This window comes from Rattus rattus, chromosome 2 (assembly GCF_011064425.1).
Source record: "Rattus rattus isolate New Zealand chromosome 2, Rrattus_CSIRO_v1, whole genome shotgun sequence".
NCBI lineage: Eukaryota > Metazoa > Chordata > Mammalia > Rodentia > Muridae > Rattus > Rattus rattus.
This window is the reverse complement of record NC_046155.1, coordinates 143,042,909-143,067,081: the sequence shown is the minus strand read 5'-3', so window position 1 is coordinate 143,067,081 and position 24,173 is coordinate 143,042,909. Positions and strand designations below refer to the sequence as shown.

The following is a 24,173-nucleotide window of genomic DNA, read 5'->3' as shown; positions in this document are numbered from 1 at the left end:
ATATGTGTGTAAATCTCTCATATTTGTGTGTTTGTGGGTAAGTCTAGATGTGAGAATGTGAATCAGCATGCGTGTGAGGAATGATGTAATAAGGTTCCTGTGGCTGCTGTACCAAGGCATTATAAACAAGGTATAATAAACAACAGAAAGTCCTGGCAGGGCTGGTTCCTTTTGAGGCTACCAGGGAGAATCTGTTCTAGGCTCCTCTAGCATTGGCGGTTTGCTTGGCATTTTCCAGATTGTAGGCACATCAACCTAGTCTGTATCTTCTCGTTCACATGATTTCCTTTGTACATGTGTGTTTATGTGCATGTGTTTCAGATTTTCTTTTTACAAGAATGCCAGTTAACCTCATCTGATCTAATTTAGATCTTCAGTGACTTCATTTCCAAACAAGATCACATTTTGAGATACTAGCATTAGCACTTTAACATGCGAATGGGGGTGGGAGTTGGGAGAGGTGTATGGGTGAGAACTAGTCAACCAATAATGTTGTTTCTTTAGAGTTCTGGAGATTAGAAATCCGCAAGGCAGGTTGTCCACAGAGCCATGTGCTGCAGACCTCACTGGAGTCTCTGTATCTGTCTTCATGTAGTCTACATCTCTTTATGACCTTTTCTCTTCTGGAAATCTTTCATTTGCTCTGGTCTCAACCCAATCTAGCATGTTGTCTCAGTGTTTAGTATTAATCTGCGTAGACTTTATTTCCAACTAGGGTCAAATGCTGGTGTTCTGATTAAGTGCCAATGGCAAATACAACATGAGGAAGTGGGATGGATATTTCTATGTGCATACGGTTATGTATGACTATCAAAGAGCATATGTAACTGTTAGCATGTTTGTGAATGTGAATGCACATGAATGTGTTTGGATACATTTGTGATTGAATGAGTGTATGTTAGCTCTGTGTGAGCATTTCAATTTCAGTATGTTGATATGAAACAGAATGTGTTATCATTGCTGAGTGTTATAATCAGAGTTATCCAGAGAAATAGAACAGATAGGCTTAATCTATCAGAATAAAAACAGGTTTTGTTAGAGTAGCTTAGAGGATTTGGTCTGACTTACAACAATGGCTGTCTCCTAACCGAAAGTCCAAGAGTCCAGTAGTTGTTTGGTCCACAAAACTGAATGTCTCTGCTGATCTTCAGCTTATGCAAGAATCACAAAGATCCTGGTACCAGTGAGGGAATGAACTTGCTAGTGAGAGTAAGGGCAAGCAGGCAAAGAGCAAACACTTCCTTTATGTATGTCAGAGGTTCTTAATTAGTGGGGTGTCATACCCCTTGGGAGTCAAAGGACCCTTTCACAAGTGTCACATACCAGATGTCTTGCATTATCAGATTCATACCAGTAGCAGTGAGCATGAGGAATTGTATTAAAAGGCTGTAGCGTTAGGAAGGATAAGAACCATTGTTCTGTGTTCTTTATATAGGCTGCCACCAGAAGGTGTAGCTCAGATTTAAGATGGGTCTCCTTCCACAGATGATCTGATCAAGAAAAATCCCTCACAGCTGTACCTAGTGTCTTGGGTTTAGTTAATTCCATGTAGTCAAGTTGACAACCAAGAACAGCTCTCATACCGAATCAGTGATTCTGTGTTGGGAGCGTGAAGGTATATGTTTGAGTGTTTCGTTGTGATTGTGTAAGTATGTAAGTGAATGAATGTTAGGGTATACTGATGTGGGCAAATAGTCACATCAGCTATAGGATGAATGAACTTGTATGTATGTTCCAGTTGTGTGAGTGCAAGTATGAGAGTAATTAGGAGTGTGTATGTGAAGTATGCTTGAATGTACAGGAGTGATTGAGGATATGTAGGCATGTTAATGAGTGTGAGTGTAAATTTGAGTTTGGCATGCTTAAGTGGGTGAAGGATAAAAATGAGTGTGCACAGTCAGTGAAGGGGCTCCAGCCAGCTCAAATATGGCAGACATGACTCTGGCAGGCCTTGCCCTACTCCTCGTTCTTTCTTTCTTCCTAAGAAACCTTAGATTATATTCCTAAAGCTACCACGGTCCATTCCTGTATTTGGCACTTCCTCTCCTAAGGATGACTACCAAGGTCCAGCTATCAAAGTATTGAAGTCCTGCCACCAAAAGCCTCCTTTGGCTCACCTAATTAACTTGTCCAATTAAACTTTAAACACCTCGCTTTAACAGCTCACTCCCCCTTTACTTTTATAAACCACCATTTGCCTATGGGCCACGTTTGTCTTCTCTCTATCCAGCTGCACTCTGCCCTCCTCTCCCCTCTCCTGTTCTCTTCCCCTTCTCTTTTGTTCTCTATCTCCTCTCTTTGTCTCTTATTCCCTGCCATTTGTCCCTCTGGTGCAAGTAAATCTCCTTTGCACTGAGAACTTGGTTGGGGGTCCCTTTCTGTTGTGATAGTATGTGATAGTCTGGAAGCAGGGATTGGGCGTGCATATATGTAAGTGAGCATGTGCACTGTGTCAGTGTCAGACAGTGGTTTCTGTGGTTGCACTATTTTGAAAGTGTATAGGAGAGTAAAGGTCAGAATCTTGAGTGTCACTGTGAGGAGACTTGACTGGGGATACAGGAAGAAAGTGAGCATAGATGGGTATGAGTGCAAGTGGATATATATGAGTGTTTGAGTTTGAGTAATTGTTTAACACATCTTATTTTATATGTATGAGGGAGAGGGATGCATGTAGGAGTGCATGTAAAGTGTGGGCTTGTATCTTAGGTTCTATATGTATATGTGTGATAAATGGAGAGCATATGATTTTGATTCTGCTAGTGATTGCAATGATGGTATAGGAGAGCATGTGTGGGTATATGTGTGACCATGGGAGAGAACATTTGGATGTTTCTGAGTAGTTTATGACTTAGTGTCTTTAGTATATATGTATGAGAGTAAATGTCAGTGTGTGAGCCTGGAGTGTTTAATGTCTTATGTGAGCTTGGAAGTTAGGAAGGCAACATGGGACAGAGGGAAGTTGCTGCTGCTGTTGCTACTGTTGCTGCAGTAGGATCTGGGAGGGTCCCAGCAGAGTCCTGTTGTAATTCAGACCCCAGTCTACATGTCCTAGCTTGAGAAGGAATAGATAGGGGGACATGTCTTAGGAAGCCAGGAGGAACAGAAAATTTCATTCTTACTGTGTATGTCCCTCTAATCCCAGCATCAGAGAAGTGAAAGTAGGGGATTGTGTGCTCTGGCTACATAAGAAAAAAACTAAATAAAGTTCATTCACATTCTTCTAGTGTAGAGCTCTTAAACTTGGATTGGACATTTTATAATGTAGGTCAAAATGAGATCATGGGGACATTTAAGGCACATGAGCTTCAAATGTATAATAGATGCATATTGTCTATTACCGATGTTAGAATTATAGATTTATTTACTTGAAACTGTATCAGTAGATTAAGTGAACTAATTTGAATTCCATTCACTTCAGACGTTAAAAAAATGGTGTAAAATGTTTGTTGAATTAACTTAAAAGCCTTCCTCTACTCCTCTCACACAGTCCTGTTGTGAAGTAGCCTATTGCCCAAAATGAATTAGGAGGGTATGTAAATGTGAGGGCTATGCTAATGCTTTGATTTTTGATGCTTGGTTCAAGTGCATTTTGTCTCTTCTGGCAGCCCCTCCAGACAGACTGGTGGCCAGGGAGCAGCACCGGAGCTGGTGTACACTGGGCTTCGTGCGGAGCATTGCACTCACCCCACAGGCCTGTGGTGCTCTCAGCTCCCCAAGGTGGATCACACTGCTTATGAAGGTTGTGGAAGGCCATGCACCGTTCACTGCTGCCTCCCTGCAGAGGCAGGTAATATGCTGTTGGCACAACCCAGTTCACTGAGAGATAGGGTAGTACTGAAGCTCTCTGACCTTGTAACTAGGTTTTTTTTATTGATGCTCAGTATAGAAAATAGCAATAAATAAAATAGAGTAGTTCTTCCTCCGACTTCAGTTGTGAGGTTCTTGATTACTGCAGTTGTGCAAGTTGCTAATGAATTTATTTGCCTTTTCATAACTGCTCTCTGCCCCATTGGAGTAGTAGTGTGGTTGACAAGAACTAAGTTTAAAGAACAACTTTCACTTAAATAACATGCATTTATTTTAAATTCCTGATAATCCTTCCTATTAACCAACTTGATTAATAATGAGCATAATAAAGTTGTACATCAATTTATTAAAGGAAGTAGAAGGTAAAATTGTTGTTTTGTGTTGTCTTTGATCAGATCTTAGCTGTTCATTTGCTCCAAGCAGTTCTTCCATCATGGGACAAGACCGAAAGGGCGCGGGACATGAAGTGTCTGGTGGAAAAGCTGTTTGGCTTCTTGGGCAGTTTGCTCACCACTTGTTCTTCTGATGTTCCGTTACTTAGAGGTGAGTGGCGGTGCCTTTACTCGTTACCCCCGAGTGATGAACAGTGTGCATCACAGATTTTCTCTGTCCTTCAGAATCCACATTGAGGAAGCGGAGGGCCCGGCCACAGGCTTCCTTGACTGCTACTCACAGCAGCACTCTGGCTGAAGAAGTGGTGGGGCTCCTCCGGACTCTGCACTCCCTGACCCAGTGGAATGGCCTCATCAACAAATACATTAACTCCCAGCTTTGCTCTGTCACACAAAGCTATGCGGGAAAGACATCAGAAAGGGTGTGTCATGTTTTCAAATAAGCATGGTGGGACTTTAGCTTTTCAGTTATTTTTTAAAACACAAAGTGTTTTTGTTTCACTATTTAAGGGCATTTTAATGGAAATAATTATTGAATAAGTTTACAATTCAGAAGGCAGGCATGTAAAAGGATTTCTTAAGTCTTCAAGTCTGGGACAGTGGAGTGAGATACTCTGTTGTAAAATGAACTTATAAATAGCAAATAAGATAAAGTGACTGAAGCCTAGCCAAACTTGTAAGGACAGGCAGTTTGGAGGACTTTCCACCTCACACTCGTCCTCTCTTTCCCTTCTGCACTAGACCCTGTTAGAAGACTACTTCCCAGACTCTGAGAACCTTGAAGTGGGAGGCCTCATGGCAGTCCTTGCTGTGATTGGAGGGATTGATGGCCGACTGCGCCTGGGAGGCCAGGTCATGCATGATGAGTTTGGAGAGGGCACAGTTACTCGCATCACCCCAAAGGGCAAAATCACCGTGCAGTTCTGTGACATGCGGATGTGCCGAGTTTGCCCACTGAATCAGCTCAAACCGGTATATAGCTTGTGCTCAGCTCTCCAGTATTGGGGGTGGGGTGGGGTGGGGTGGGGAACTGGCCTGTAATGTTAGAACTTGGAAGAACCTGCACTTTATGTCATCTTCTTGGAAGCCATGCAAATCAGGGGAGTTAGCTCTTTTCTCCTGTGCTCCTAAGAAAGGCCTGACTCATGGGGGCATATAGCCAGGGGACTTTCATATCATAGACATAAAAAGGGATTAACAGTCTATAAGGTAATTTGTAGAGGTTTAAAATAGGAGTTTCTAAAACATTTTTATTGAATAATTTAACATTCTAAAAAGTGATTTTTAAAAAAACATTTTTCTTTAGTGAGAAAAATGTACTTCAATCATGTTGAATACCTTATATTTTAACTACCTATTGTAGCATAAGCTTATGACTTAGATACAATAGAGAAGCTTTATATAATCTTGAGGTAACCCAAGTGAAGTTTGACTAATTTTTAAATAAAATAAGTGTTTTGGTTATTATAAGAATAAATACATGTAGAAAATTTATAATTTGCAGAAAATGTCTTAACCACTCTAATGTATTATTGACAACTAGTAATAAAAACATTAATATAGATTATATCTTATATATACACACCTTCATCATTCTGCAGTATCTTTGAGAATTATTCTTAGGTAGGACATGACTTGGGGCATGTGTGTTTAAATTCAGGGCTCATGCTCTAATAAGTTTCAAACTGTATGTTAACCTCATCAGCAACTCTGAAGGTTTCTGTGCTGTTTCATCAGCTCCCTGCTGTGGCATTTAGTGTGAACAATTTGCCTTTCACGGAGCCTATGCTTTCTGTCTGGGCTGAGTTGGTGAACCTTGCTGGAAGCAAATTGGAAAAGCACAAAACAAAGAAATCAGCAAAACAGGCATTTGCAGGTCAGTATATAGTTGTCTTTGGTAAAATAATCAGAATTGGCATTGTTTGCCCTTTACTCAGAGTGCATTCTTATGACTGCTAAAGCCTTGGAGTTTAAATGGACTGAGTTCTTATCAGTCTATATTTGGGAATATAAGATACTTCTTAGGTTTTTAATCTTTGACCTTACATTTGGAACCCCATCTCTTCTGACTGTCAGTGTTTATTCTAAGCAAACTTTTAGGACACTGCATTTGTTTCCCATCTACTAGTTCTCTGGCTTATGACATCTTCGGTGTCAGACCTTTGTCTTTGGACTCTCTTGACTTTGTCTCTGTGCATGGTGCTTTGCTTAAAGCTTTCTTCCCTTTGGGTCTAGAATACTACTTTTGTGACTTCCCTTGTACTGCACCGTGGCTAGTCTGAGATTGTTTCTTTGCTTGCTTTTTATACCATTGAAATAGTTGTGTTTTCACTCAAAACCCCCACTTCATTCTGTCTGCTCTTTGAGCATACTCCTTCAGATTCTTCTTCAGATTTGTTATTGTTGCTCCAGCATTTAGGATGGTAAACACCTTTAATTCTGCAGTTCACGACTCTGAATGGCAGGCCTGTGGATATAAACAACTGTTTGCCTCTAATTCAGTCTACTTTCTTGCAGTTGCCACCATTTTTCTCATCACGGAGAAAAAACAACTGCCACTTGGTCCAAATTTAGGCATTTTCATTCTCTCCACCTCCACTTACTGTGCTGCTTCCATGGCCTCCCGAATGCCCTGCTGGGGAAAGCAGCTCCTCCCCCGTATAGACATCTCCTGACGCTTTCCTTGGTCTGCTGTCAGACACATGTGGCATGGACCAGAGAGCTCATTCTAGGGAAATGGCTTCAGTTATACTAGATGCATCTGGGAGAATCCCTCAGGATTATTGCAAGAAAATATGAAAATGTTTTACTTGTGTTTGGTTGGAGTTTCAGTACTTTGGAAAACATTTAATAATGACACTAAATGCTTATTGTGGTTCTAGTCTTCTGTTCAGCTCATTAGGACAGATATCTAGAGGTCTGAAGAAAGAAGACATAGGGATCAGAAGAGTTCACTCCATTCCCGAAGGGCATGTTGCTGCCTTCATGTTGCAGAGATGGCATGATCGGTGAAGAAGAGAGACTGCTGGATATGAGGTTCTTTTCTTACTGGGTTCCTTTGTTCCATAGGACAAGTAGACTTGGACCTGCTGCGGAGCCAACAGTTAAAGCTATACATACTGAAGGCAGGGCGGGCACTGCTTTCCCACCAAGACAAACTAAGGCAGATACTGTCTCAGCCAGCAGTTCAGGAGACTGGAACTCTTCATACAGGTATCTTTTTTTTTTTTTTAGACAGAAATGTTTTAAGTATATTTGAAAGAAAGGAAGATACTCTAGTAGAAAAATATACAAGAGATATGAATAAGCAGGAGAATATGGTTGTCTTACACCCACAGAAGGATGTGGGGCCTGACTGCCAGTCACCAACTATTAATGCAGTTGTCATCTTACAGGATTTATAAGTCTGAGGTGTGGGGTAGAACTCTCATGCCTGACTGTGTAAAGGTATGGTACAGGCGGCAAGTGTGTATTACCTTTATAAAGATGTTGGTTGTTGAAAAGTAGAATGTTCAAATTGTGCTTTCAAATTCAGATGATGGAGCAGCTGCATCCCCTGACCTCGGGGATATGTCACCTGAAGGGCCACAGCCTCCCATGATCCTCCTGCAGCAGTTATTATCCTCAGCCACCCAACCGTCTCCTGTGAAGGCTATATTTGATAAACAGGAACTTGAGGTACACTTGTCTAATCTTGACAGTTTTAGTCCAGTATACTTAGTTGTGAGTGACTAAATGACTAGCTGTGTACTGAAGCAGTCAGCAACATTATTTGACTGCCCATTCTCTTTCTTTTCTTACCTAGCTTATCCTGTCTCTAGCATGTTTTATTAATTCATTTTGAGATACACTCATGAATCTGGGCTTTCTGTAATGCAGCTCATAGAAGATGTTGGGCACTCACATTTCCTTAGATGGCAGACTTCAGATAGGACATGTCTATAAACCTTCCTTATCTGCCCAGGCTGCTGCTTTGGCCCTCTGTCAGTGTTTGGCTGTGGAATCCACACATCCTTCAAGTCCAGGGTGTGAAGACTGCAGCTCCAGTGAGGCCACAACCCCAGTCTCCATACAGCACATCCATCTTGCCAGAGCGAAGAAGCGCAGACAGTCCCCAGCTCCTGCTCTGCCTATTGTGGTGCAGCTCATGGAAATGGGATTTCCTCGGAAAAATATAGAGTTTGCTCTGAAGTCTCTCACTGGCACCTCTGGGAACGCATCTGGTTTGCCTGGTATGACGCTTTCTTGTCCTTGCTCGCTTGTGGGTTTTACATTCAGTGCTTTTGGTCTTGATTGCAGCTGGGTGTTTTTGCTCCTAGGTGTGGAAGCCTTGGTTGGGTGGCTGCTAGACCACTCTGATGTCCAGGTTACAGAGTTCTCAGATGCAGAAACAGTATCTGACGAGTATTCAGATGAGGAGGTGGTGGAGGATGTGGATGATACTCCTTACCCTGTGGTCAGTAGCTTCCACGTGTCCTGCCTGTCTTATATGATGATTCTCATATGCTACCTCTTTCCATCTCTTAAAAGAACCAAGGCATCCCTTGTGAACTTTTCTATAAGATTTACCCACAATTCTGCTAGGCATATAACAAAGTTACCTGCTTTGCTACTGAGATAATGATTGGGTTTTCTCCATAAAAATTTCCCTCAGATTGTATAGCAATCTAGTGATGATGGGTAGTTTTTAGAAGATACTGAAAACACTCAAAGGTTGTGTGTCTTGTAGACATAGTTACCCTGGAGGCTGAAAGCAGGAAGATTGATTCAGCCTGGTTGTTCAAAGCTGGTCTTAGCAAAATAGTTAGATATTGTCCGGTTAAAATACAAATAAACATTCTGGGCTCTCTGTAGCAAGAAAATCATGAGTTCAAGGCTGGTATGCATTATATAGCAGTTTCAGACTAGCCCTGGCAGCATGGAAATACTACACTGTATCTTAAAAAATACCTGGCATGATGCTGCATGGCTGTGATAACCACTTTGAAGACCGAGGCATAAGGATCGAGAGTTGAGACTAGCTTGGGATACATAGCGAGAGCCAGTCTAAAGACAACTGTCCAAGCAAACAATAAATCATGCCTTGTGTGACATACTGATTTCTGACCTGAGAAAATGTTACAAAATTCATTTTTAGAGCCTTGGAAATCATTGGATATTGAGAGCTGTTGAGATTCATTTTGTCTGGATAGATGGCTAAGTGGTTAGGAGCACTTGTAGAAACTTAGATTTTATTCTCAGAACCCACATGGTGGCCTATGACTATACATAATTTCATCTGTCCTCTCTGGGCACTAGGCATGCATGTTATACACATGCATACATACATGCAGGCACAACACTGATATAATATAATGTATAAAACTTTTTTACAAGTATTTATTTTGCATATTGTGCTATTGATATTAAGGTAGGAAGATTCTCCTAAAGAAAACAGTATTTCCTACTGCATTTGTTTATACTATAGATTTAGTGGTTTGTTTGTTTTTTTTTTTTTTTTTTTGCAATAGGGTCTTATTATTAAGCTATGTCTGTTCTGGAACTATGTAGACCAGAAAGGCCTCAATCACTCACAGAGATCTATCTGTCTCTGCCTCCTGGGATTAAAGATGTGTGCCACTATGCCAAGCCAACACTCTATTTTAAATATATTTCTCAATTATTTTTCAAATGTGTTTATGTCATTTAGGCTGCTGGTGCTGTTGTGACTGAGAGCCAGACTTACAAGAAACGTGCTGATTTCCTGAGTAATGATGATTATGCTGTGTATGTAAGGGAGAATGTTCAGGTGGGCATTGCTTACAATAAACCTCGTTTATGCTTTCTCTGAGAAATACTTGGACATTTCCCATATTCTAAGCAGTAGTTGAGATGACAGATGTCCCGCCCTCGGGGAACCTGCTTTGCCTATGAGTGGAAGACAATCAGACTGGCTCAGTAAGATCTGCTTATTAGAAGGAAACATGGATACTGTGGGCAAGAGAAAGAAGAGACCAGCAGGGTAGCTTGCTCTTGGGATGTTCGGAAAGTTCAAGTAGAGCTACGACTAGAGAATGCCTGGACTCATGCTGAGACTTTGGTTGGAAGGCTTTTTAGGTTTTTATATCGATGTGCACTGTTACTGGGTGCCTACTCCTCTTGCTTGTTCTACAGTATGTCTGCCAAACCTAGACCCATTGTAGGCCTGTATGATGGTAATTTTCTAACTTACTCAGTGCTTTTGGATTTATCAGCTCAGGTTTTCTTTGGATTTTTTTTTTCTTTTTTAACTGATTCTACTTGTATTATAATTTTTGTAGGAAAGACAGGACAAGCACCATAATTATTTTCAGTGATATAAGAGCTTTATCTATTCCACTTTCACAGTGATACATTGGCGGTCTACTGCTTAAAAAGGTGACCAAGAAGCTTTGGTTTGCTTATTATCACCATGATGAGATGTGTTTGAGCTGTTATTCCTTTTGATAGTCAGGGGGTCCTCTTGTGTGAACATTGTCATCTGTAGCTACAGTGTTTTGTGGCAGAAGATGAAGGAAGCTCATGTATGTATTTCCCAGAGACTTTTGGATCTCCTTAATCTGAATGCTACTTATCTTAGTTTGCTTTCTATTACTGTGATACAATATCTAATCTAAAACAACCTAGAAGGAAAAGGATTATTTGGCTTACATGTCCTAGTCACAGCTGTCAAGTAGGGAAGTGAGAGCAGTGACTCAAGGCAAGAATCTGGGGACAGGAACTGAAGCAGAGGTTATGCAGAAATGTAGGTTACTGGTTTTGCTCCCCATGGCTTGCTCAACTTGTGTAGACCACTTGTCTAGGAATGGCACTGCCCACAGCTGACTGGACTCTGTCCCCATCGATCATTAATCAAGAATATGACTCAAAGACATGCCCACAGGCCAGCCCAGTAGAGGCAGTTCCTTAAAGTTCCTTCTTCCTAGGTGACTCTAATTGTGTCAAGTTGACAAACTAACCAGCGGAATACTTTAAGCATACTTCTAGGTCCTAAAAATCTTTTCTGAAGGAAAGAGAATGTCATTATATCTCTCGTTTGGGTGTACTGGACTTGACTTTGCATTTCAATTTTAGGTGGGAATGATGGTTAGATGCTGTCGAACATATGAAGAAGTATGTGAAGGTGATGTGGGCAAAGTCATCAAACTGGATAGAGATGGATTACATGACCTTAATGTGCAGTGTGATTGGCAGCAGAAAGGGGGCACTTACTGGGTCAGGTATATTCATGTAGAACTTATAGGTGAGCACACTCCTTGTTAATGTATTATATCTCTTAGAGACACAGTTCCCAGAAAATGAATAAACATTAATCAGTGTGCATTTGCCAATGAATCCTTAGGTTATCCTCCACCAAGTTCTTCTTCTCACATCAAGATTGGTGATAAAGTACGGGTCAAAGCTTCTGTTACCACACCGAAATACAAGTGGGGATCTGTAACTCATCAAAGTGTGGGGCTTGTGAAAGGTAATAGTTAAGCAACAAAATGCCGTCTTAAAGAACATACTTTTTTTATTTGTATATACATTTAGCATTTACTCATTTTTAACTAGCCTAATAAGTATATCTGAGAAGTACAGTAAGGACTGAAATAACAGAAAAATAGCCAAGTTAAACAAAACAAGTTTTGGTATAAAGAGAAAATAGACATATATGACCATTCCTGATTATTTTATCTTTAAACATTTGCTGCTACAATACTGGTGCTTTCCCAGTAGTTAGGGCCATTGTTAGAGAACTTCTCAGATTATACAAGAACAAATGACTTCTTTTATATCTTACTTTTTATAAGTATTTTTCTTTGCTTAAAAGATTCTTAAATGATCAAAACAAAGATAAATTAAAAAAAGATTGTGGCTGTTAAGTCAATGTTTTGAAAGAAGAAAGTTATTATTTATTAATATAGTTTTATTTCCGAATATATGAAGGTACTAAGTGTAATTTTTGACCCTTTATAACTACAGACTTGCTAGTTTGGAGATTATAAGCGTGAATAAAAGTAGAGACTATAGTTTACTAAACTGAGCATCTGAAAACTACTTCTTAGTGCAACCACAGTTAAGCCACTCTTCCCTCCTGGAGCTGGCTGAAGATTTTGTGTGGCATTTCATCCATAAGTATCTTACCTTGTACTTCTTAGAGAACATTCTTTATCAAATGTGAACAACTACAGCACAGTATCACAGGGCCGCAGTAATTTATTGTAGGTATATGTTGACTTTAAAAGAGCCTTAGAGAGTTTCTGTCCTGTGCTAGCTTTCAGTGCCAATGGGAAAGACATCATCGTGGACTTCCCCCAGCAGTCTCACTGGACTGGGCTGCTGTCAGAAATGGAGCTGGTGCCGAGTATTCATCCAGGGGTTACGTGAGTTTCTGATTTTGTGATTGCTGAATTTCTTTGGGGAAGAAGAGTTTTAAAGTTATTTAAAAGTGACCTCATTGTTTTCTTATCAAATTATCTATTTTAAAAACAGATGTGATGGCTGTCAGACTTTTCCTATCAACGGATCCAGATTCAAATGCAGAAACTGTGATGACTTTGATTTTTGTGAAACATGTTTCAAGACAAAAAAGCACAACACCAGGCATACTTTTGGCAGGATTAATGAGCCAGGTAGAGCTGAGTGCTCATGCTTTATCTTCTGTTAAATATCACTAGTTAGGTAATTGCTGGAGTTTACTCTTAGGTTTGTATGTGTACAGTGAACGCTGTAAAAGGAGCACAGGTAGAGAGAAGGGGCGGTCTGACCCACTTCCTCCCCCTGTCCCCTACTTCTTTCTTTTTAGAGTAGTGAGGTTTGCTTGTCTGAGTTTCCATGAAGAAATGTTAGAATTATCTCCAGAAACTAAGAGCATGTTTAGTTGGATGCAGTGGAAGTTGGTGGAGTGTAAGTTTTCACTTGTATTATACATTTTTATTGAAATACACAAATCCCAGAATTTGCCATTATAAATTTACAGTGTATGGTACTGAACAACTGTTGATTTAGGTACCCAAACAGACATTAGCATTTAACTTTCTCATCTTCTCTTCTCTACCCCTTGGTGTCTTAGTTAGGATTTCTGTTGCTGTCATATAACACCATGATCAAAAGCAACTTGTGGAAGAAAGGGTTTGTTTAATTTTACAATTTACAAATCCACAATCCAGGGAAGCCATGGCAAGAACCACAGAGGAGTGCTACTTACTGGCTTGCTCAGCCAGTTTGTTTTAGCACCCAGGACTGCCTGATGAGGGGTAGCTCCCATAAGGACTAGGCCCGCCCACATCAGTCAGTAATTAAGAAAAGTGCACCATGAACTTGCCTACAGATAAATCTAATGGAGGCACTTTTTTCAATTTATATTCCCTCCTCCCAAATGACTCTAGCTTGTATCAACTTACTGTCTCTATGACTTTGTGTACTTTACATAAATTGTGTAGACAGATCTGCCAAATATTTACTCCAGTGGCTTAGTTTACTACACTGTTTTGTGGTAAATGTAGTTCTGGGGGAGCTATACCCCCTGTCAATTTTACATATTTAATAGGGGTTTCTGTTCTACTTTAGACCATGTTGTTCCCAGTTAAAAGAAACAGAAACCTTTAGGTTTATAGTAAGTTTAAAAAAGCTGGGCAGATATCAACCGCCTAAGGGGTTTTGTCTACTTTCCTGTGGTGATCTCTGAGACTCACTTGCTGTGTCCTACCCAGGCAGCTCCTTCTCCATCACAAAAGTCCTCAATGCCATGTGCTCACGACCTATGCCATGGCGACTTCCTTCCTTCCTTCCTCTCTATCCTTCTGGTTTCTACCTCAGACTCCAAGCCCAGGAACCACTACTCTGCCTACCTCCTATCCCTCATAACTACCTGCCTAGCCCAGGCTGTCAGCAACTTTATTAGCCAATTAGGGATAACTTGGGGAGCAAGGTTTAAATAGCATCATTTGATGTACATGAGGATCTCCTCATCCAGGTTGACTGGATCTTGGGGGCCAGTATTTAGCATTCATATACATAGTGGCACCACACCAACTTCATACACACTGTCTTTAGGGTTCTTCATCTGTGTTGGAATGTGTATCAGAATGTGTCTTAGTTAATAGTTAAAATTTTACACTATATGCATATACTAGGTGTTTTTATCCTTTTATTTATTAATGGGCATTTAAGCCCCCACCCCCACCCCTGACTGTTGTGAATGATGTAGCCATTAACATTGATGTTAAAGTGTCAGTTTGTGTCTTGGCATCATAGTCTTTGCTGTGTACCTCAGAGCTACTACCAGAATGTTTTAACATTCTTATATTGAATTGCTTTAGAGATGATGGTCATTTCCAACAGTTAAGGCCTGCTTAACTGTAGTTTTTTGTTTGTTTTATTTTTTTTAAAATTTTCATTATATAAGCCATAAATATTGTTTAAAATTATTCATAAGCATTTGCTTTTCAAGCTGTTTTAATTTTCTTTATGAAATTTGTGTTGCTATTGTGAGGAAATAAACTGATGTGTGTGGGTACTGTACTTTTGCTTTAATATATATATATATATATATATATATATATATATATATATATGCATGTTTTAGATGTAGGCAAGTTAGCCTTAAACTGACTGTGCAGTGGAGCCTGACCTTGTTCCTCTTGTCTCTAGTTTCTCAGTGCCAAGATTATAGGCATGTCCTACCAAACTCATTGTTTTCTACAGTTCTGATATTATCTTTCCTGGGCATTTTCCTTCATCACTTTAAAAATCTGTGCCATTGGACTTTGGTTCATTGTCTTTCTCCTGAAGTCAGCTGGCAGGATAATTGTATTGTGGGGCCATTAACCCCTGCAATTGTAATCTGATATTGAAATATCTTTGTATCAACACATACATTTTACTTGTGCATAGATACGTGCACATATATTTATCATTATTGGGTAAGTAGGCAGGGCTTCTTAATTCTGTGGCTTGGTATTTTTGGTTAGTTCTAGAAAACTGCCCATCTACCTTTTTTCACATGTCAATTTTGCTCCATTCTCTTGTATGGGGGTGGAGAGTGGGGGTGCTGGTGCTCTTAGCTCTGTATTTGCCTTTGTCTCATTCCTTTTTTGTGAACTCTTGCTCCTCAGTTCATGCTAGATGTTTAGAAACTCTTTATTGGAGTCCCATCTGTTGTAAACTACTTATGAAATTCTTAATTGTATTGTTACCATCTGTCCATTTTCTTGTTCTTTCAGTCTTTGTGAGTAGTCTTTTTTTTTTATTATTCATTTCTGGTGTTCTAAATCATGTTTTCATGTAATCCTTATGTACCTTTGTGTTCTAGACTTTATATTTTGAAAGAAAAAAGTATATGTGTGGGTACATTGGCTGCAAGTATGTCTGTGTACCATGTGTGCATGCCTGATACCTGTGGAGGCCAGAAAAGGTCATCAGATCCCCTGGGATTGGAGTCACAGATGGCTATGAGCCACCATGTAGCTGCTGGCAATTGAACCTGAGTCATTTAGAAGAGTGGCTCTTAACCACCAACCTCCTGGCCCATGTATATTAAACATTGTTTCTGGAATCAGTTTGGGCCTCATACTCACTTTGTCCAAAGAATGGGGGAAGAGAGGTTTATTTTGTCAGGCCGTAGTGATAAATACCTTTTCAAGCTCATGTTTGTCAACTGTCCTTGACTGACATAGTTGTATGTTGAACTGTAATCTATAAAGAGAAAATAAATATGCCCCTAGCCTACTGTCACTTCAGAAATTACTCTTCTTTATGCTTCTGGTTGGGATCTCCAGTGCACCTTGTTTTCTATGGCTACCATAACCGCTCGTTCCTCTCTGACAGATACTCAAGGGACCTGTCAGATCCAGGCTGTCTCCTCTCTACACTTCCATTTATCCCTAGCCTTCTTTAGATGCTGGGCTTGTAATTCTTTTCTACCTCATTAATTTTAATACATTCAGACAGAGGTTTATTTACTTTCTTTTGTCTGGTTCTTGTAGATGGGCTAGTTGAAAATTTTAATTTAACATTAATATGTAAATACAAATTTGACATTTAGCTCTGAATTCATACAAGCATTTTTATTTTTATTTTATATTTTGTAGTTTTTAGAGATTGATCCAGGGGCATTCTGTATGCCAGGCAAGCACTCTCCCACTGAACTACTCTCTCAGATCCTAAAAGCAGTTCTAATAAGAGTATTTTCTAGCTAGGCAGTAATCCCAGCACTTGGGAGGCAGAGACAGGTGGGCTTTTAAGAGCCATTTTTTTTTTTATATCAATCAGCTCTTTTAATTTAAAGGTACTTTAAAAATAGTATAGTTAGAAGCTCCTTGCTGTGTAATCCTCTTAGTGTCTCAAACTTGGAGGCTCTGACCAGTTCTACAAGCGCTTACCCCTTGTTTGACCACATGCCATAGGGCAGTCTGCAGTGTTTTGTGGCCGTTCTGGAAAGCAGCTGAAACGATGTCATAGCAGTCAGCCTGGAATGCTACTGGACAGCTGGTCCCGAATGGTGAAGAGCCTGAATGTGTCATCCTCCGTTAACCAGGCTTCTCGTCTCATTGATGGCAGTGAGCCCTGTTGGCAGTCATCTGGGTCACAAGGAAAGGTAATATTTGGTGGGATGTGTCAGGAAACACACTGATTTGGAAGATGTATTTTAGACCTTTGCAATGAACTGAGGAACCTGCAGCTTTACTAAAACCCCCTTAATACTCATTTTATATTTCAGTTCATAAATAATTTTAAAGTTACAAAGTAGTATGTTCATTGTTGTTAGATTTTAAACAGTATGAACAATAGATGTTATTAAATGACCAGTTGATAAAGATTCACTGCATGTTTCTTGTTAGATTTTCATATGTAAAGTATTAGTTCCTATTATATGTCTGGTTAGAAATTTTTTTAGCATATAAATGAGTTTTAGGATTACATTAAAACTATGTGCTGACAGGGCAGATATGAGACGGGGAGGAGGAGGTCAGGGGTATTATCTTATCTCAACTATAGTGTTTTCTGTGACTTGTTCAGTATAAAAGGACTATCTCTAGCCAGAAGTGTGTGTGTGTGTGTGTGTGTGTGTGTGTGTGTATGGGACTTGGAGTGAGATCTTGCTCTAATTAGGGCGTGGTGGGGAGGGATGTGTGGCAGTAAATATTTGAAGGGTGGCTCTATGCTCCTGGCGGATGAGGACACAGATTTGTACCTGCCCAAGAGCTGGATTTACGAATTGAAGACACACCACCTTTATATTTAATCTGCTTTAACTAGCTCAGTGGATGGGTACTTCCAAACCTCCCCACAACTAGTACACCCTCCCCTCTGGTATTCCTGAGTTAACTAAATCTATTTTACCTTTGCTGCCTTGTTTCCCTCTGGGCAGCCCTGCCATGGAGCTGCTTTCCCTTTGCACTTATTTTTCGGCCATCTCACCCTCCTCACTGCTCCTTCACAGCATGGTCTGTCCCACGCTCCTCTCATGACAGATCTCCTCTTTTCCTCTCCTGTGTTTCTTGCCAGTGGGAATCCTAAAAGTCCTGCCCCTATCCTCCTGCCCAGCCATTGGCTGCTGGCTCTTTATTGACCAGTCAAAAACCAACTGTTGGCAGGGACCCACAGCAGACATGCAAATTCCCATATGAGCACAAATCAAATCCCTAACAGGGATGTTCTTATTTTTCCAGAGTAAGGTTAAATGTTCATGTTTCATTTTGTATTTTTAAGAAATCTCATAGATTCACACTTCCACAATACTGTTTTATTTTACTTAACTTAAAAAGAAATGGCTTTATTTATGTGTGTCTGTCTGTCTGTCTGTCTGTCTACAATCTAGGAATTGAATTTAGGTCATCAGGTGTAGCAGCAAGTACCTTTGTCCATTGAGCCATCACACTAGCTTCTAGCAATATTGTAGCAGAAAAATATAACTTAAATTTTGATAACTGAGAATATTTTTTTTTCTTTTCTTCCCTTTTTAAAAAAGCATTGGATTCGTTTGGAGATTTTCCCAGATGTTCTTGTTCATAGATTAAAAATGATAGTAGATCCAGCAGATAGTAGCTACATGCCATCTCTAGTTGTGGTGTCAGGTAATTGAATTTATTTACTTTAAAAGAAGTGTCCCCTTACTTTTAATAAAGATTGTTTGATTTCTTTATTCTTATTTGTTGTAGGTGGAAATTCCTTAAATAACCTAATTGAACTAAAGACGATTAATATCAACCAAACGGACACCACTGTGCCCCTGCTAAGTGACTGTGCGGAGGTGAGTTGTAGCCCTTTTCCTTTCTGTGTGATTTCATGTAGGGCACGGATGACTCATAGTGTTAATACAGAACCCAACTTTTTCTTTCTTAAATGATTCGCATATTTCAGTACCTTATTTTATACAACTACTCTAGGGAAAGAAACCAAACTGATTATATTTTTACTGTTTTTGGTAGTAAGCAAGCATACATTCAAATTCCTATTACTGTTTAAAAATTTTGATTGAGGTTACTCTTTACATCTGCAAGTATTTGTCAAGACTAAGTCTCTTTTCCTCAGTGATAGATTTTTCTGTCGATATTTGTGATGCTGAAATTGCTTCTTTGTTGTTGCACCCTGTGGTTCAACTGTTGTACTTGTGAGGTAGTAATAAAATAACTCACAGATGGAATCCGAGTTTATTGTGTCTCTTGAAAATTTCTGAAGTATCCTGGCAAAGCTTTTCTGTCAACCTGTAGGCTGGCTGTTCTCTCTGCTCATGGTTTCTTTTGCTGTGGAGAAGTTTCTTTAACTCCAAGTGATCCTGTTGGTTAATTCTTGGGGCTGTTAGTTCTACTATTGGTGCTCTATTCTAAAGTTCTGTGTTTTTTTTTTTTTTTTTTTTTTAATTTTTTTTTCGAGCTTTAATTAGGGCCTTCAGATTCAGGCTTTAAGCACTGTACCAGTGAGAGAAAAATCTTGTTCTTCTGCAGGTGGACCCCAGTTTGTTTAATGTTGTTCTTTCCAGTATTTGTTTGACAGTTTTTGGAATTTTCTATAATTTATTTTGGATCCTCTTTCTGTTTGATTTTCAGCATGTTTTTTTTTGCTAGTACCATGAGTTTTTGACACTGTAAGTTTTGTGTAAAATGATTTGAGGATGATAATGGCAAGATTCTCTTGTTAGAATTGCTTTGGACGTCCAGTTTTTTATATTTACTTATGATTTTTAAGTTTTTGTTTACTTCATTAATATTTTTTTTTTAGAAGATTAAATTTATTTGTTAATTACTGTTTTTGGATAGCATGTTTTTTTTTTGCCAGTTCTGGAGCATGGAGTTTTTAGGAACTGTAGTACTGTCTTCAAATTGATTTTATACTTACTTTACCTTTGCTTCTTCAGGTTTATCTAGATTTTCTTCTTATTTTTTAAAGAAGCTATTTGTACAGATTTTTTTTTCTTTCTGATTGCTTTTTCAGCAAGTTCATTATTGCCATATAAGTAAAAGCAAATAATATTTGTATAATCATTTTGTATACTGCAACTTTAGTGAAAGCATTTATCAGATCTTCAAGTTTTCTATTAGATTTACAACATCTTTACCATCTGCAAATTAATATCTCTCTAGTTTTCATCCCTTTTGTTTTTCTCTTGACTTAGTTGTAGCTGAGATAGTGATTAGTAACTGATATTTAGAGAGAATGCTCCAGTTTTAGGGGAGATTAGTTTTCCCCCATTTAATGCAATATTGGCTATAAGTTTTTTTAATATATTATTATATAGGGATATGCCAGTTCTTCAGGAATTTTTATCATTAGTTTTTGCCAAGTTTTACTGTATTTATTGAGATGATTACTTGCCTTTAAAGGTTGTATTCATATATTTGCATATTTTTTGGAATGATGCCAACTTAATCATAACATGTCTTTTTTTTTTTTTTTTTTTAATTAACTTGAATATTTTTATATACATTTAGTGTTATTCCTTTTTCCGGCAAACATCCCCCTCCCCTCCCCTTCCTTATGGGTGTTTTCCCCTATTGCCGCCCTCCCCCCAACTGTCTAGTTCACTGGGGGTTCAGTCCTAGCAGGACCCAGGGCTTCCCTTCCACTGGTGCTTACATAGGATATTTTTTCCTATGAGGTCAGAGTCCAGGGTCAGTCCATTTAGTCTTTTAGGGTAGTCAGAAGCTCTGGTTGTTGGCATTGTTTATTGGGGTCCATATAAGCTTTAGTTCCAGTTTTTCTCTGATTCCTTCAACGGGGGTCCAATTCTCAGTTCAGTGGTTTGCTGCTGGCATTCGCCTCTGTATTTGCTGTATTCTGGCTGTGTCTCTCAGGAGCGATCTACATCCGGCTCCTGTCGGTCTGCACTTCTTTGCTTCATCCATCTTGTCTAATTGGGTGGCTCTATATGTATGGGCCACATGTGGGGCAGGCTCTGAATGGGTGTCCCTTCAGTCTCTGTTTTAATCTTTTTGATCTTTGCCAAGGGTATTTTCCCTTTAAAGAAGGAGTGAAGCATTCACATTTTGATTTGAGTTTCATTTGTTCTAGGCATCTAGGGTAATTACCATTTCTAGCCACTTATCAATGAGTGCATACCATGTATCTTTTAGCTCACCCAGGATGATTTTCAGTTCCAACCATTTGCTTTGATTTTCGTGAAAGTTTGTTTTTTGATAGCTGAGTAATATTCCATTGTGTAGATGTACCACATTTTCTGTATCCATTCTCTGTTGAAGGGTGGGTTCTTTCCAGCTTCTGGCTATTATAAATAAGGTCTATTAGGAACATAGTGGAGCACGGTGTCTTTTTTATATGTTGGGGCATCTTTTGTATATGCCCAAGAGAGGTATAGCTGGGTCCTCAAGTTCAATGTCCAATTTTCTGAGGAACCTCCAGACTGATTTCCAGAATGGTTGTACCAGTCTGCAATCCCACCAACAATGGAGGAGCCAGCATTTGCTGTCACCCAGTTTTTGATTTTCAGAGGGAAATCAGGGTTGTTTTGATTTGCCCCTGATTTAAAGATGTTGAACATTTCTTTAGGTGTTTTCAGGGCATTCCTCAGCTGTGAATTCTTTTGTTTATGAACCCCATTTTTATAGGGTTATTTGTCAGATGGTCTAACTTTTTGAGTTCTTTTGTATATTTTGATATAAGGCCTCCTATCTGTTGTAGGATTGGTAAAGATCTTTTTCCCAATCTGTTGGTTGCCGCTTTTGTCCTAACAGTGTCTTTTTACAGAAGCTTTGAATAGATTTTATCTATTCTTGATTAGAGCATAAGCCATTGGTGTTTTGTTCAGAAATTTTTTCCAGTGCCCATGTGTTCCAGATGCTTCCCTAGTTTTTCTTCTATTAGTTTGAGTGTGTCTGGTTTGATGTGGAGGTCCTTGATCCACTTGGACTTAAGCTTTGTACAGGGTGATAAGCATGGATCGATCTGCATTCTTCTACATGTTGACCTCCAGTTGAACCAGCACCATTTGCTGAAAATTATTTTTTTCCATTGGATGGATTTGGCCTTTGATGACCATAGGTTATGGGATTTCTGTCTTCCTGTTAATCTGTCTATTACCAATACCATGCAGTTTTTATCACTATTGTATTTGCTTGAGTTCAGGGATATGATTCCCCTGAAGTCCTTTTTTTATTGTTGAGGATAGAATCCTGGTTTTTGATTCCAGATGAATTTCAAATTATAACATGTCTTATTAATGTGATTTTGAACTTAATTTGCAAAGGTATTTTGTATCCATTTATAAGGAAATTGGTCATCATTTCATGTAAGGTTGTTTGGTCTTGATATCAAGGTGATAACTGGCTTAGAGTTGGAATCTATACCTTCCCTTTTGTGTTTTGTGAAAGATTTTCACAAATGTTGATTATTATCAGATTTTCTTTAAATGTTTCCGATTATTCAGCAGTAAATTCATCCGGGTGTGACTTTTTGTGAAGAGATACTTAAATACTGCTTCAGTATCTTTGAATGTTATGGATTTGTTTAAATTGTTATTTATGTCCTCTAGGTTTAATTTCAGTATGCTGTATACAGTTAGGAAAATTTTCATTTGTTCTCTATTTCCAAACTTGAAATATACATTTTTCAAAGTCTTCTCTAATGATCTTGTATGTTTCTTCAGAGCCTGTTTTAGCAACTTTTTAACTCTAGTTTTAATTAAACCTAGAATTTTTCCCTTTATTAACATGTAGTGGCCCTCTGTATTTTTTAATCTTTTTGTAATTTTTATTACAGTTTACTTACTTATCTATCTATTTACCTATCTATCTATCTACCTACCTACCTACCTACCCACCCACCACCTAGTGAACATAGCACATATGTAACGTCAGAGGACAACTTGTGAGAGTCAGCTTTTTCTTTCCACTTTGTGAGTCCTTGGGTTCACATCAAATTTGGGTGGTCAAGATTGGAGACGGGTGCCTTATCTCATGAGCCATCTTACTGGTCCAATTTGGTCTCTTTATGTCTTCTGAGTAGGTGGGTGGAAGACTGTGTTATCAGATGTGTAAATCGCTACCAGCTTGTTTGCAACTCCCATTTGGTTGGTAGGTTGATTTCCAGCCTTTGATTCAGTTTTGAAGACAGCAGATAGTTGGATCTTGCCACTTAATTCAGTTGAGTATCAGTGTCTTTGTTTCTTTTCTGGTTACTGTGATGAAATATTTTGACAAAACAACAAAAGAGAAAGGATTCATTGCAGCTGAGTTTAATGTTTTATCATTGCAGGGAACTCACAGTGGCAAGAACTCAAGACAGTTGGTCACATTGCAGCTTTAGTCTTTTTTATCTAGAGCAATGAATGAATAAGTGTATGTTCAGTTCCTTTCTGCATTTACATAGCCTACATCCCAGTTTGGACTTGGTGCCAGTCTCAGTGGGCAGGGGTTCTCACATCTTCAATTAATCTATTCAAGACAGTCTCTCACAGGCATGGCCAAAGGCCCATTTCCTAGGTGGATCTTGGTTCTTTCAAGTTGACAGTTTTAACTATCACAGGGAGGTATATAGATCTTCCAGTTGGCTAGTTAGGAGCATCTGCACTCACTATTAGTGAGAAAGTTTTGTGATTGTTGGTGGTGTTCTAGTTGGTTGGTTTCTTGATACTTTTTCTTTCTCTCCTGGTTTTGGATGTTTGTTGCTTTGCTATTCTGGCCTGATGAACATTCCTCTGAGTCTTGTGTTGTCGTCCCTCCCCTTTTCTTCTTCTGTCCTCATGATGTATATTCTTATTCTTATACCCTCTGGGGTGAGACTTCCTTCTTCCTCTGTGTATACATTATTCCCTTGGCTTTTTTTTTTTTTTTTTTTTTTTTTGTCTGTTTTGACCTGTCATTGAACTGTTATTTGTGCATGCCGTTAAGCATTCTTACTTCCCTGGAAATGTTAGTGAATAGCTTTGCTGGGTATTGAAAGCTTGGTTGATAGTTACTTACTTTCAGGGGTTGAAATAGATTATTTTCTATTTTCCTGACTTTTAGGGTTGGTGATGACAGTCTTGATTTTATTCTGATGTTTCTTCATGGAAGGGTGAATTGTTTTTTCCTTACAACTTTTAGTTTTGTTTCTTTACTTTTTTTATTTTTTTTAAATGTCTTGACTATGATATACTGTGCATATTTCTTTTGTGGTCTTTTTCTTTCCCTTTTCGAGTGTTTTAAATACTTTCTGGTTTTCCATCTCTTCTTATTCTAGGTTTGGAGCCTTCTCAGCTAAAATTTCATTGAGTACCTTATCTAAGCCATTTGATTTTTATCACAGTTACATGTGGGAGTTTGGTGCCTTGAATTAGTCTTACATTTTGGTAGTTTTGATTAAGCTCATTGATTCTCATGTTGAGTATGTTAACTGCCATGGTCTCTACCCTGGAATGGACTCTTCCTATGGTCTTCCTGTATCTATTGATGATCTTTCTGCTGGGCTTTTTATTTGATTAATTTTTTTCTTTTATCTAATACCTGTTTGCCTTCCTTTTTGGAGTCTTGACTTTCC

General features: G+C 39.0%; 1 protein-coding gene across 1 annotated transcript in view; it reads left to right on the top strand.

Moving 5' to 3' along the window:
• The window catches only part of Herc2 (HECT and RLD domain containing E3 ubiquitin protein ligase 2), a 181,134-nt gene that overhangs the window by 83,172 nt on the left and 73,789 nt on the right, over positions 1 to 24,173 (top strand). The window contains 17 exon segments of the mRNA XM_032893506.1: positions 3,606 to 3,787; positions 4,203 to 4,350; positions 4,425 to 4,621; positions 4,941 to 5,171; positions 5,937 to 6,075; positions 7,269 to 7,412; positions 7,735 to 7,877; positions 8,164 to 8,431; positions 8,519 to 8,655; positions 9,889 to 9,987; positions 11,292 to 11,460; positions 11,560 to 11,685; positions 12,475 to 12,583; positions 12,693 to 12,832; positions 16,607 to 16,797; positions 18,172 to 18,277; positions 18,362 to 18,453. Coding sequence (XP_032749397.1) covers positions 3,606 to 3,787; positions 4,203 to 4,350; positions 4,425 to 4,621; positions 4,941 to 5,171; positions 5,937 to 6,075; positions 7,269 to 7,412; positions 7,735 to 7,877; positions 8,164 to 8,431; positions 8,519 to 8,655; positions 9,889 to 9,987; positions 11,292 to 11,460; positions 11,560 to 11,685; positions 12,475 to 12,583; positions 12,693 to 12,832; positions 16,607 to 16,797; positions 18,172 to 18,277; positions 18,362 to 18,453 — 2,621 coding nt within the window.